At 33.3% G+C, this 14,380-nt stretch overlaps 2 protein-coding genes across 6 annotated transcripts; one reads left to right on the top strand and one right to left on the bottom strand.

The window, feature by feature from the left end:
- Nucleotides 1-914: 914 nt before the first annotated feature.
- On the top strand, nucleotides 915-11,362 carry LOC109599518 (epidermal growth factor receptor substrate 15-like 1). Of its 5 annotated transcripts, none has more exons than XM_049962678.1 (17): nucleotides 915-980; nucleotides 1,387-1,431; nucleotides 1,594-1,827; nucleotides 1,881-2,054; nucleotides 2,107-2,217; nucleotides 2,926-3,323; nucleotides 3,560-3,725; nucleotides 5,936-6,088; nucleotides 6,147-6,236; nucleotides 6,402-6,464; nucleotides 7,023-7,220; nucleotides 7,287-7,563; nucleotides 7,620-7,684; nucleotides 7,740-7,817; nucleotides 7,879-8,154; nucleotides 8,678-8,745; nucleotides 9,865-11,362. In XM_049962678.1, exons 1-17 carry the CDS (start codon nucleotides 954-956, stop codon nucleotides 10,238-10,240), a joined length of 2,799 nt encoding a protein of 932 aa, XP_049818635.1. In that variant the 5' UTR covers nucleotides 915-953; the 3' UTR covers nucleotides 10,241-11,362. The 5 variants fall into 5 exon arrangements, with proteins under 5 accessions (XP_049818635.1, XP_049818618.1, XP_049818627.1 ...); XM_049962661.1 differs by having other exon boundaries at nucleotides 8,653-8,745; XM_049962670.1 differs by lacking the exon at nucleotides 6,402-6,464 and having other exon boundaries at nucleotides 8,653-8,745.
- On the bottom strand, nucleotides 3,817-5,224 carry LOC126264486 (uncharacterized). Its single transcript, XM_049962686.1, has 5 exons — nucleotides 4,949-5,224; nucleotides 4,749-4,895; nucleotides 4,518-4,699; nucleotides 4,149-4,304; nucleotides 3,817-4,099 (listed from the first exon to the last, which is right to left on the bottom strand). The coding sequence occupies exons 1-5, from the start codon at nucleotides 5,195-5,197 to the stop codon at nucleotides 3,886-3,888; spliced, it is 948 nt and encodes a 315-aa protein (XP_049818643.1). The 5' UTR covers nucleotides 5,198-5,224; the 3' UTR covers nucleotides 3,817-3,885.
- Nucleotides 11,363-14,380: the final 3,018 nt, after the last annotated feature.

The raw sequence follows: 14,380 nt of genomic DNA, 5'->3' as shown, positions 1-14,380 counted from the left end.
TGACTACTAGTTATTTTCCCTTCAATTAATGTTTTATTGTTTGTTTTTTTCATAGTATTGCAATACTCGCCTTATGTTTGTTATAAATTGGTGCGAAAATTAGTTATTAGTTACTCAATTCAGTATTTTTTTATTACACTGCCATAGTAATAATTGAATTTTATTTTGTGGTAATTTTTAAATATTGGTATTTTTATACTGAGTAAGTTGTTATTATATTAATTATGTTGTATGTTAATGGAATGTTTCAACAATGTGAGAATAAAAGTTTTCAATTAACTGAAGTTTATTTTATTAAAAACATTTTTAATATTAATGTTCAAGTTCTGCGTAAGCAAATTTATTAGTCATTACTGAATGAAATTACTTTTAATATGCATTTAGAAAATGAGCTTTCAGAAAACAAAGTTGATAGGAAAATGCTTTTAGGATGGTAAGTTGCGTTGAATTTGTAATATGAAATTAATCAAATACATACAAAAACCAGTTAGTATTGGTATGCAAAAATAATGTACAGGTAATATTTTAGTATGTTTAATTAAAGTGATAAATCCGTTTCCAAAGAAGTATATTGGATTGATTATGATATACAAAGTTGGAAATACATCTAATTAGAAAAGTCAAATACACGTTTTATTGACATTTTTTGCAAATTAATTTTACACTAAATCAATATAATTTGAATTAAAGAACCATTTTTCAATACTTACATGGAAAACTAATTAAACAGTTATTGATTTGAATAATTAACAACGCTGGTTATTTGATTTATATATTTTTTAGAATAGAATGTTGAATATGATTCAGTGTCCAACAAAATTGGCTGTGATTTTAAAATTGCCACTATTTCGTAGCAGTTGGTAGAACTTAAACACTCCATATTGATTGCTGCTCTGATTGGCGCTGATCTTACTGGCACAACCAATAAACGATTATTTTAGGTATTCGAAAAGATGGCTGCGTTGCCGTCTCCAACTCAGGTAAAGATATGTATTTTTGAGGAAATACATGATATTTAGTGTAAAAAATAGTGATATTTGTGAAGCTAAAGTAGCTTGCGTATGTGGCAAATAGTGGTTTCGGGTTTATACCCTGATTATTAAAGTTCTTATTGGTGCTTTGGAGTTTAACATTTTTCGGACTGTCAATTTCGTGGGCGGTGTTTAGTTAAATATTTTTATCAATATTTGATAATTGTTACTTGTTACAGTGAAAAATTCTTTGAAAATATTCGCTAATTTTATTCGGTCTCAATTGTTACATTTATCAATGTCACACCCTGACATTTTCAGAAAGACATGTCACAGTTCCAATTTGATGTCAATGTTATTTAAAAAACATTATTTTTAAATTGAACAACAGAACACTAAGATCTTTAAATTTTAGGTGGCAGGGCCAAATAATGCTATATATGATGCATATTACAATGTGGTAAGTAGTTATTACTCTGTTATGAATTATGGATTTCATCTTAAAACTACCATTGATTGTCTCCAAGTCTTATCAGATATAATTCACTCTATTGATGTATCATAAATATGATTTAAAACTCAATGAAGTAATCAACTCCTATTTATTTATGTGTGTTTTAAGGTTGATCCGAAAGGACTGGGTTCTGTTGGGGGTATGGAAGCCGCCAGATTCCTTAAAAGATCTGGACTGAGTGATGTAATGCTATCGAAAATATGGGATTTATCAGACCCAGGTGGAAGAGGATGTTTAGACAAAGCTGGCATGTTTGTTGCCCTAAAATTAGTTGCTCTGGTACAAAATGGTAAAGATTTGTCAATTGCCAATGTTAATGTGGATGTGCCTCCTCCTAAAATGGTAAATCAAATTATCTTTATGTAATATTGTTATTTAACAATTTACAATTGCAGGGTGATATTCCATTACCAAAGCCAGTGAAACCTCCACCACCTACCAATTCTCCTTTAATTACATCACTTCCTCCAACTGCTGTCGATTGGACAGTCAAACCTTCAGAGAAGGACAAATATGATAAGTTATTTGATTCTTTGCAACCAAAGAATGGCTTGATTCCAGGCAATACAGTAAGTCTATTTATATCATTTAATAAGGGTGATATTAAATCATGTATCTTAGGTTAAACATGTTCTCATGGAGTCCAAACTGCCCTTTGAGACATTAGGCAAAATTTGGGATCTGGCAGATCAGGACAAAGATGGAATGTTGGATAGGCATGAATTCATAATAGTAAGTCAATATTTTTATCTAAAATAGTATTTTTATTATTTATGTTCTCAGTAAGTGATAATTTTATTCTCTGTTTGTTATTAACTCAATTTGTTAACACTTATTTTGAATTAGTATGTAATTTTATTTTTAATATTGCGTTTGAAGATATTTTTGCTTATCACATTCAATATAATATGACACTGTGAATATTTTAAATATTTGTGTTTTATATGTGGTATGTATAATTAATTTACAGTTTAATATCATGATAATATACATTAATTAAATGAGCTTCATTATTTTGATGATACAATAAACAAAAAAGCTAATAAATAATATAGTTGACAATAAAACGATGACTGTATTTTTATCCTTATTTAAATATAATTAAGATATTTCTATTGTTCTAAGAATCCATTCATCAGAATTTTATTGTCCTCTACACTTATGCGTTTGAGGAAACAACCTTCGTAAGTCGAGATTTACACATAATAAACATAGAAAGTTTAAAATAAACCTCCTCAGTTACCTTTTGTTGTTTCCGTTCACTCTTTGCTAGATGATCTATCAATACTGTTTAATCCTTTCAAGTTTTGTATGATTGTTGCCTCTTAATAATTCAATCACAGATTACGGTGACGATCTACAACGAATCGCGTCACCGCTAACGCAACTTAATACACTCGAAAGGTACAGTGGATCTTACTAGCCTCATTTATCTCTCAGGCGATGCACTTGGTCTACAAGGCCTTAGAGAAACATGCAATCCCCAACACCCTTCCATCGGAGCTGATGCCGCCGACCAAGAGACCAATACTTGACGGCGTCAAGCCCGACGTACCGCCACCACCGGCGGCCATCGTACCACCTACGATTCCCGCGCAACCGCCTATTTTGCCGCCCAGCGTTGCGGCCGTGCAGCCCATAACCACAGCAAGCGTCAAACCGATTCAGCAGCAGGCCGCCCCCGCCGTATCGTGGGTGGTGGGCCCGGAGGAGCGGGCCAAGTCGGACACGTTGTTTATCAAAAGCGACATCGATAAGGACGGATTCGTGTCCGGCGGCGAGATCAAGGATGTGTTCCTGCAGTCCGGCGTGCCACAACCCATTCTGGCACATATTTGGTAAGGACCACTTATTTATTTCGAATTGTATCATAAAAATAGAAACGCAAATAACAATGTGAGATAGTTGTACTAAATCAAATACTGGCATAACTAGGTCATTATTGGAGAATTCCTTTTGCACAGTCATGAGTTATTTTAAAATTCATTTTGATTAATATTTCAATAATTAAACGCAAATTCGTATTTATAGTAATTACTTTTAGTTCTGTGGTTAAACAACATGTTTTTTACAGGTTTTTGTGTGATATTAAACAGTGTGGTAAATTGAACAATGAACAATTCGCCTTGGCCATGTGGTTTGTGGCTAGGTATCTGAAAGGTATTGACCCACCAGCACAACTTACTCCAGAAATGATTCCACCCAGTTTTAGATCAGTGAAACCATCTGAAGGTTTGGTGGTAAGTAAATTGGTTTGTTATTTATTTGCTTATTAAATTATATAATTTTTATTTTGAGTTTTCTTCATTAATAGATAACGATGTCTTATTTTTCTGTAAAAATAAATTTTATTGAAATATTTTTTGTTATTAATACAATTTTATTTTTTATTCTTATTTATTATTCTTTTAAATCATTTTTTGGTGTCTTTGGTGTATATTGTAAACCCATTTTTGAATGTTTTCTTCCTACAAACGCCTTTGCTAAAACGTAAATGAACGTAGACAAAATGATAATTATTCCAAATAGCATTATATGGTGGTTAAAATTCATTTGAATCCTCCTTTCAACCACCAGTTGAACAACTCCGGCCAATTCGCCATTTTGCCAACAACTGAAATAAATTTTCGACAGTGTTTAATTAATTAAATTGACACAATTACCTGTAATAGTTGCTGTCATGGACGAGAGCTTTTTTGATATGTATTTTGTCATTAATACTGACAAATATTCGTCCATTTGATTCCCTATTTAATAGTTCAGGGACGACATTTAAATTTCCTATCTGCCACAACATTGGCGCGTCATTATTTAACGATCTAAAAAAAATTCACAATTGCACTTAGATATTCATGGAACGACTCGTTGACGTCAATTCTTCGTTATGTCTAGATATCTATTACTTATTGCTTAGTTAGTATGAATTATATTATTTATAAATTCCCGACATGTATTCACAATGACCAATCATTAATTAAAAGATAAATATTTAATTTGAATGAGTTAAGTACATGAAAATAAATACCCATTACCCGGGACATGCTATTTCAACAGAATTTTCTCTAGAAGCATAAATCAATGTCCTCTGAACTTCGGGCTCCACCGGTGGGGGACCCTGCGCAAAGGAGTACACCCCATCCGAGTTATTTGCAGCCTCAATAACGTTGCCATTTCTGTCTATGATTTCGAAAATTACCGGTTTTGGGCATACGCTCTGTAAAAATTAAAAGTAGGATTTTTTTTAAGTGAAACCTTTCTTTTACCTTACAATATCCTATCAGAAGTTCATTTTTTCTCTTTTCTACTTGCGGTAGGGATTTGATTGAGTTGGGCAATAGATGTGAATTACAGGGGATGCCGTATTGAAACACCTTTAATAACTGCACGCCATCCTGAATGTGTTCTGGCGTCTAAAATGTTTATTGTTATTGACGATTTTATAAAACGACCGGAGATCGCTTACATGTGAATGCTTTTCGGACAATAAAATTACACAGTATCCTATTTTATGTTTCTTGCCAACTTCATCGCAAGTACTACAGCTGGACCATTGTCCCCATTCAGTGTCTATTATGAGATTATAATCTTCTATTTCTTCTGGTGGTGTTGGTTGAGGTTGTTTCCCAGATTCTTTCGTATGAACTTGTATAAAATTGGACTCGTTCGACGGTACCACAGTTAAAAAATAGGGTACAGTTAAAGTTTGCCCCATTTTACATTTATATTGTCCACTTTGATCTTCATCTAGATTGTACATTAACAACGTTTTATCTTCCGGTGATATAAAGATTTTTTCATTGGGAGTGACCGGTTGCAGTTCTTTCGAGCCTAAACCACTCCACTCCCATTCAATACCGTTAATCATTTCTACTTCTTTTGGGCTTATGCATACTTTACAATATAATCTTTAATATAATTATTAAATTTGTGTTAATTAATCAATATGACTTGTATTATACCTGATAAAAGAACCTTGGAACGCAAGTAAAGCTTCCGGTACAGCACCCATTTTGGATTTAAAACTTGTACTTTGACTATTTAAACAGTTGTAGTACCGGTCCCACTTCTCTGCTTGTATTTTTCTGTACTCCGAGTTGGTGCCTGGATATTCTGTATTGTCGAAGCCCAAAAAGTGCCAAGTTTTGTCTTTTTTGAAATTTTTTTTATACACTTCTTTTGCCTTTTCTTTTAATGTCTTAAACGGACTACTTAAAAAACCACAAAGTACGGTAGATAAGGCCGATAAAACTAGCAAAAGTACAAATATTTTCATTTTGACATATGCAACGTGTTAAACTCATTTTATAACCAAGGAGATAATGATGTTTGGCAAGTTATGAAAAACAATTTTTGCAAATTGAAAAAAAAAAAAAAAACATGAAAATTTGAAGTTATAAGATTCCGATCAAACGTAAAACTATGTGTTCAACACCGCCATTGTTTGTTACAGGAGAACAACAACACTCGATATTCAAATCCTGAACTAGACATGATTAGTAAAGATATAGAAGAATTATCGAGAGAAAAACTAGCCTTAGAAACCGAGATAGCACAAAAGGAAGCAGACATTAAAATTAAGAGTGGCGAAATTAAGAATTTACAGGTAAACAAAATTGAAGACTAACCGTTTTCCCTGATTGATTGCTTTCGTTTGTGTACAGAGCGAGTTGGATACTCTGGCCGCAACGCTGAAACAACTGGAAAACCAAAAAGGTGAAGCACAAAAAAGGCTAAATGACCTTAAGGCTCAGGTGAGTTGTTGGTGTTACACGAGTCTTTTTCCAGCTTTGCATCACGCTTGTTGTAATTCGTAATTCGCTTGCATTTAGTCGATTAATGATCTCGATAATTAAGTAGGCACAGTATTTTTTTTTTGGATTTGGCATGTTGCATTTTGTTTTTTTTTTGTTTGTTAGAGGACTGAGGTTGACGGGGCCTTAAGTGTGGTTAACACAGAGCTGGAAGAGCAAATGGCGAAGGTAATGACTTATTTTAATAAACAAGTTCGTGATCGGGTTATTTAAATGTGCTGAGGTGGCGGGCGACATTCATTTTATGTGCGGTGGATTTTAATATAATTAATTATTTGTGGTTTTTGGTAACATACGAACCACATAATCAATAATTAATAAATGTTAAAAATTGTGTTTTCATAAACATAACTTCAGACTTGACCCACGTGATTAAGGTAAATTGACAATTAAACGTTCATGATACTCGGAATTTAAAATTAAATTGATCTTGTTAATGTCTTAAGAACAGTACGTAGATATAAGTATCACGAAGTTATTATTTCACCTTCAGACTATTATTGTTTTTGTTTACATTTATATTGTGAGACTGATTTCGTCACGTGTCAAATAAGGCAAGTAGACAATAGACGAAGCAAATTACTCGTTTACAGTAGTGCTTGTAGATTTGTAATGTAGTTCCTTCTTTGCTTTGTAGTTGGATTTTAGATTGGTTCTTGTTAGTAGTTTACTATGAGTATTTAGACATTTTTTTTGGCGATGAAGTAATATTATTTAAATCAATAGGTGGATAAGTTGAGAATTCAAGCAGCTGAACAAGCTGAATTAGTAGCTGCACAAGAAGACGAATTAAACAGTAGGAAGCAACAACTTGAAGGACTCAGAATGGAGGAACAACGGTTAGAACAACAGAAGCTTGAAAGCTCTAAGAAATTGGAAAATCTTACTGGAAACCTACAGGACACTCAACTTAACATAAGTAAAGTGAGTAACAAAACTCTGATATATAATGAACTGGTTTTAATGCTAACTTGCCAATTTAATTGATAGGCGAAAAATTTAATTTCGGAATTGGAAGAACAATCAAGACAGATGAACGACGCCATTCAAGCCTGCGACAATGCAATTGATACTGGTGACGTAATTTCACTTCCCGACACCGCACTTAGAATCGAACCCAATTTCAGGAGTTCAAAGTACTTGGATGGTACAACAACAACAACGGCGAACACTGTATCAAGTACACAAAATGGATTTGGCGAAGATCCCTTCGCCAGTCAAAACGGACCAACCAACACTGGATTCACGTCGGACCCATTCAACAATGGTTAGTTAATACTTAGAACGTTGCATTAGGTTATTTTTAATAATATGCGTTTTCAGATCCGTTCAAAAGTAAAGATGCCTTCTCAAATGATCCATTTAACGATGCCTTCTCAAAAACGACCGTAAGTTTACCTTTATGAAATAACCTGATGGATGCTTAACATTGAGTATTTTAAGGATGGATTTTCGTCGGATCCATTTGGAGGATCTTTCAACGCGTTCGAGAACAAGAACGCCGAATTCCCTGCCCAGGAAGTACGTCACAAATCCCGTTGACTTGCATTTCCTAAAGCTAATGAATCGATTTAATTTTCAGCCGGAAAAAGACCCGTTCGGCTGCGATCCGTTCGCGATACTGCACGCCCCGACACGTGACGGCTCCGCACCTCCGCGACCGACGAGTCCGAGTCCCGCGTTGCCGCCCAAGAAGAGTAAACAACCTCCACCTCGGCCCGCGCCGCCCAGGCCGGCCGCACCGCCGGCCAAACGGGCCTCGCAAGGTGACGCGTTTGGCGGCGGCACCGCCGATCCGTTCAGTGCCAGCAGCGGGGGCGGCGGCGGTTTTGCCGATTTCTCAGATTTCGACGCCAAGGTAATATCTGGTTACACAATGTTATGATATAAAAACACGTATTTTTTTGGCATATAGTCTTTAATAACTATTTATCTGGTGGAATGTTTATTAATGTATATGGAAACGTTCCAGTGTTTATTTTTATAGTGTTCTTTTTTTCAGACAAGTACGAATAGCCATATTACGTTTTATATTGTTTGCTTTATTACTATTTAAATTCGGTAAACAAATTTTATAGATTGTCGTCGAAAAAACTTGTTTTATATTTCTCCGGCAGATAAATAGTTGTAACATAAATATGCTATATTTTTATTTTTTCACTGAATGGCATGCTAAGGAAGCATGAAATATCGAAGTCAAGAGCACTTTGTCAGTAAATCAGATAAATATTGATAAAAATTGTTCTTAAATACATATTATTATAAGTTGACTTATTAAATTTTGTTCAACTTTTTTATATTTTAAAAGTAATCTGACTTATTAATTTATATAATTTTATTAATTCTTATTTTGTAGTGTTTATATAGAAGTTATATTATAGATCAGTATACCTTTCTCCCGTTCTCCAGAAGATCCTCATGTCCTGCCTTTCCTCCTGACATTTATCAGGTATTGTTTGAATTGAAAAATGATTTAAACTGCTTCAAATGTTATATTGGGTATTGGAAAAAGTAATTAACTTAACTTTAAAACATGTATATTTCGTTGAAATAACTTTTATTCAAGAAATTTTTTTTTAGCAACGTTCTACAGGTAAATTCATGATTCAAAAATTCTGGATTTTTGTCTTGACAGTCTTGACGTAGTTCAGAATTAATCTGTTTATTACGTAAAAAATTGGACAATGACAAAAATAAATAATAGTTAATGTAGTTATATCTGGCAATATGAAGGATGAGGTGGATGGGGTGGAACTACCATGGTGTCTAATATTTCACTCATGTAATTTAATGACTTGCATAATTCCATACTCGTGCAGGAGAGATTACATAAAGCAAATTTGCAGGAATTTATAGAACTTGAATGCACAGTTTTTAACTCAAAAAATGTTTTAAATACAAATTAGGGAAAAATAAATAGCATTTTCAAAAAAGGGTATTAATATATATATAAATATATTTAAATAAATCGTGAAAGGAAAATGTACTTTTTCCGATACTTAATATAATTGAGTGTTTTTTGAACGACAACACCTAATATTAATTTAATTTTTAATACAATGTATTTAAAATAAATAAAAGAAAGTTTTAGAAGTAATTAGAATATTCAAATATTCTAACTAGTTCTAAAATTTGTTGAGATTACCTCTTAAATTTCCTTCTATCCAATTAATCCTAAGACACCATTCAAGTGTTTTGTGTTAAATATGCAATCCTAATTGTTAACATAACTTTACACCCCCCTTTAATGTGATATTTCTTTAGATGCTTAAGTAAATGCACATTGTAAACGTTATTTTAACAATAAGTGATTGTTTCACATATTTATTTTATGCTTATATGATACATTTATTGCACATTTATGTTTATTTTGATTTAGTTATTCCCTGATTTGGTTGGTTGGTGACAGCTGCATGTTCCAGTTATTGTAGTCGCAAGTATATAATTGTATTTTTATTGCAAGCCTAACTTATAGCAGGGCGGCCGACCGAGGAATTCCGTTTACTAACCGATGGCGTTTTGTTTCCCCAATTTTGCAGCCTTAATAATCTTCACGTATCCTCCTCAGTTTTCCAATAATATACCACCGCCAGTCAAAAGTACGACAACGCCAAGTTCGGGGGCCGCACCTGCGCAAAACCAGTCGAGGGGTTTGGACTTCACGGACGACCCCTTCCGGGACTATCGCTACGAGGACCCCTTCAACATTTCCTTCGACGACGAACCGACGACGTCCAGCAACAAAGGCGACGCCAGCTGTTGGGAGGTCAAGAACGACAAAAGCGACAAGTTCGACCCGTTCGGATTGGACGGTAGACAGAGCGTGCCTTTGCCGATGGCCTCGCAGTCGGCCGCAACCAGCGGACGGGCGTCCGCGCCGCCCGTTTCGTCGGAGCTCATGTCCGAAGATCAACAGTTGGCGTGGGCGGCGAAGGAGAGCATAAGGCTGGAGGAGGACCGCAGGAAAAGACAGTTGCAGGAACAGGCCGAACTTGAGCTGGCCATCAGTTTAAGTAAGGCTGAACAAAAGAAAGTTCAGCAAAGTCAATAACCAATAAAACTATTATACGAGAGCTTGACTGTGGTAAATTGCATTTGTTAGTCTTTTCTTTTAGTTCCGATCCGTTACGCTTTTGCCAGACGTGTGATGTATACATATCATTTAGTTTCATCATCTGAGAATATTTTTTTTTAGTTTGTTTCGACTTGATCCGTTTATTTATCTGGATGTTTAATCATGAACAAATACTTGACCAGAACGACAGTGATCGACAACAGACAATTTAACAATCATCACAGAATAAATGCTAAACCATTTTTGTCAGTCACTGTCCATAATACTCAGCACTATAACATATGAATTCTTCAAAAATCTACATGTTCTAAATAAAGAAACTACGAAGTCTAGTGATAATTTTCATCTTACATACTCAATGACTCATGTATATTTTTTCCTTTAAACAAAGTTTGGAACAACTTGCAGTTGCGGTTCTTTTCAATCTTAAACCTATTTAAAGTAATACTCCAAGCAAATCTCAATTGCAGTTGATTTTATTAAACTTTCAGGATACTTTATTCTCATTAAATGACAATTTTAATAACGTAATAAATGCTTTCTGCCATAAAAACGTCTATTTTAAGTTTTATAATTAAAAAAGCACATACATTTCCAAAGAGTACGAAAATAGGCAATATATTGTGTCGTATATACATATATGTAATTAAGCTTTTTCATAATTAATATTTTCAGTATAAGAAAATAAACTCCCTGTCTCTTTTAAACAGAATTAGTATGATTATTTTGATTATGATTATGGATGACATTTTATTTTGATACCAGTTAATAGAGACAGGCTGTACAAAAAATGTTGAGACCTTACATGGTCTCAACATTGCTAGATGTAATGCGTAATATAACAGTATTTATTATCATAGATATTACCTACGAAAATGATATATAAATGTTAATATGTTTGTTTTTGATATTTTATGTTGTTCTAGTTGTTTATATGTTAGTCATGTACATAATATGTTATCTATTTAAATTAAAAATGTTTTAATTTTTATTTTGCCGTTTTTTATTTTCTTTTCAGATTTAGACTATTGACAAAATCGCGTTCCCCTATTGAAGGGCTGATGTTTTTTGAATTCCGAACATTTGCTGGTATTATTAGTGCACTAATAAAAATATTCTAAAACTTTCTATAACCGTAGAACAATGTATATTTGTGACAGCCACAAATATCCGTTTGTTTCTATATTTAGCCATTAAATAAACTATTCTATACACTTGCAATATCGAAAATTTGCAAACTAACAACAATGCATTTAACGCACTGAGAATATCACTAAATACCCGTTATTAGAAACTAAGATTTCTAAATTATATGTAAGTAAGTAAATTAAAATCTAAATATTCCCAATCTTCCACTGAGTGTAAATATATGTTATTTAATTCTAGTTAGTATTAAAAAATCATAAGTGTTGGCAATTGGCTTTTTAACATGAACTTGACAATATACATTATCATGTGTAGATTATATGTAGTTACCATATATCAAGTGTAATTTATGAAACACCTTTTTTCCGCCCCTGTAGCCTGTCTATTCCACTAGTGTGCTCTAGTCCGACAAAGATAAAATCTTGCTCACTCGAGTGCCAATTAGGGATGGACATGCTGCAGTGGCAACAATTCTATCAATTTACTGACTAAAATTATTTAAAACTTCCTCGTTACGACTGATGTTTCTATTAATTTTCCAACTTGATTTATTTGCATTTCTAAATTTGAGCGCTTCTAACGATTCTCTCTGGTTTGTGTTGCCGAATATATGACATGCAGGGTTTTAATAATACATTATTAAATCTAATCAGTAGAGTAAGAATCATCCAAGAACAACATGTGTGACATGGATCATTGTATGACACTAGACGCAACAATTTTTCAGTAACCCTGAATAAAAGCAATTAGTTAATAATTTGGACACGTTGAAAGTGTTGTTCTTCAATAATTTCTGCTCTATGTATAATGTAAAAAGATGCTAGTAAACTAGGGACTGATAGTGAACTGTGTGTTATGTGGGGCTATTTAATTTTAGACTGTATTCTAACTACATCTATTAATGTTAATGTGACAGCTATACACTGAATTTCTTTGATTTTAGGCCAATTTGTATATACACTGATAATAATTGTTGTTTATAAATGGGCACACATCTTGGATTACTTTTCTTTAGAAAATTGACATGTTTAATTTGTTTTAATCGACTTGACCAAGTTTTCGTGTAAGACCCCTACAACAGTTTACTTAAATCCTCGAACACTATATGGATTTTAGTTTATTTATATTAAAAATGGGCTAATTACGAGGCAAACGTACACATAACTACATAAATTGGTGCCTGAGAGTCAACATATATATTTTGCCTAAGTATTTTACACAATAATCTGGCACTATGATATTGTGCTGTTATTATGTAGATTGTAGAAGAATGACATGTTAACTACTGACCGAGGTAGAGATATTTATAGGGATGATTAACAATTATATGTGTCTTAAGTGAATCAGACATTTCATATCTGTTATTTAGATAGTGTTAGCAAGTGTGGTCTAGAATTGTATTCAAAACTGATTTAGGTTTGTAAATAACGAATTCAATAGGAGGTTGTAGTTGAAATTCAGATGCACAGGTAATGGAACATAGAGAATTGGATGATTCACTTGGCATATAACGTATCAACGATTAGTGCTTTAAATAGTTTTCCCTCTTGTGTAAAATCTTTTTTGTTGTTTTCCACAAAAAATAAAATGCAATGTTAATTTTCATCATGTACAGTGTTACTTTAGATGCACTTGTAAATTACATGGCACGTTTTATCTACATATATAAAATTGTAACTAAATATGTTACCTGCTGTTTCTATTGACCAGCTTAGTTCTAAAACAGCAACATTTTTTAAATGTTGCTGTTTTATTGTTAATGAGTGTCTGGTACTGTTTTTTGTATATTGATCTCAATATTGACGGTGACCATTCTAACATGTAAAAGAAAATAGATGTTATAAATGAATGAAATATTTGTTGAATGTTTAGCTTATCATATTCATAGGTGTAATTTTTAAAAACTGTCATTGACCATAATGTAATTACTGCACAGTTTGTCATCCAATGTACACTCATTTATTAAATTCAACATTAACCATTTCTTGTTTTTTTATTGGGCAAATTACAACAAATATGTATGATACACGTTTTATTTTATCAAGCTTGCAAAATACAATTTATCTGTGGCTTTCCCTTTTTAAGTGTATAACGACGAAAACTTCCTGCTGTCTTGATTGTTAATTTATTCAAAAAATTGCAGTTTGTAATATTTTCACGGTCAACGGTTCTTAATTTCGAAACGTGCGACAACATGTGGCCTTCCATAACTCATCCATTTTGACGTGACAAGAGAAACGACACTAGCCCTTATAAATCATTAAATATATTTCAAAAAAATTGCTTAAATCCTTGTGGTTTCAAGAATTTACTGAAATGCTGTCGGTTCTTAGTAATTGTTTTTACTGGTTGATATTTGGGTACTCGAGGTCTTCCAGTACCGGGTTGCTAGACCCTTGAGAGTCGAATTATCGATTTTTTGCATGTTCAATGTTTCTACGTACAGTCGCATATTGTTTAACAATATGTGTCACGTTAAAAAATTTCTTAAAAGGAATTTGGCTGATAAAATTGTCTACCGATAGACACATCCGTTCCAAGCTAGAATAATTTGTGAGTTAGACATCATGATTTATTGAATGTCTGCCTGTCTTTAACAAAAACCATGGAACTGATCATATTCTATTTAAAAGTCTTAAATGATGTCTATAATAAAAATGATACAACAAATGTTGTATAGCAACTCAATTCAATAACAAATCAATTGGATGTGCTACGCGTGATTTACGAACTAACAGCCAATAAACCAAAAGCGGTACATTTAATAACAGCAAATATGTGTCGACAGTGCTGTTGTAACCACGTGAGTTGAATTTGTTTCGTCAGCGTAACGCGTACACGTCAGACATTCTAAAATACGTCC

Source organism: Aethina tumida, chromosome 1 (assembly GCF_024364675.1).
Source record: "Aethina tumida isolate Nest 87 chromosome 1, icAetTumi1.1, whole genome shotgun sequence".
NCBI classification, from domain to species: Eukaryota; Metazoa; Arthropoda; class Insecta; order Coleoptera; family Nitidulidae; genus Aethina; species Aethina tumida.
The sequence above is the reverse complement of the archived record's forward strand: the minus strand, read 5'-3'. Positions and strand labels throughout refer to the sequence as shown.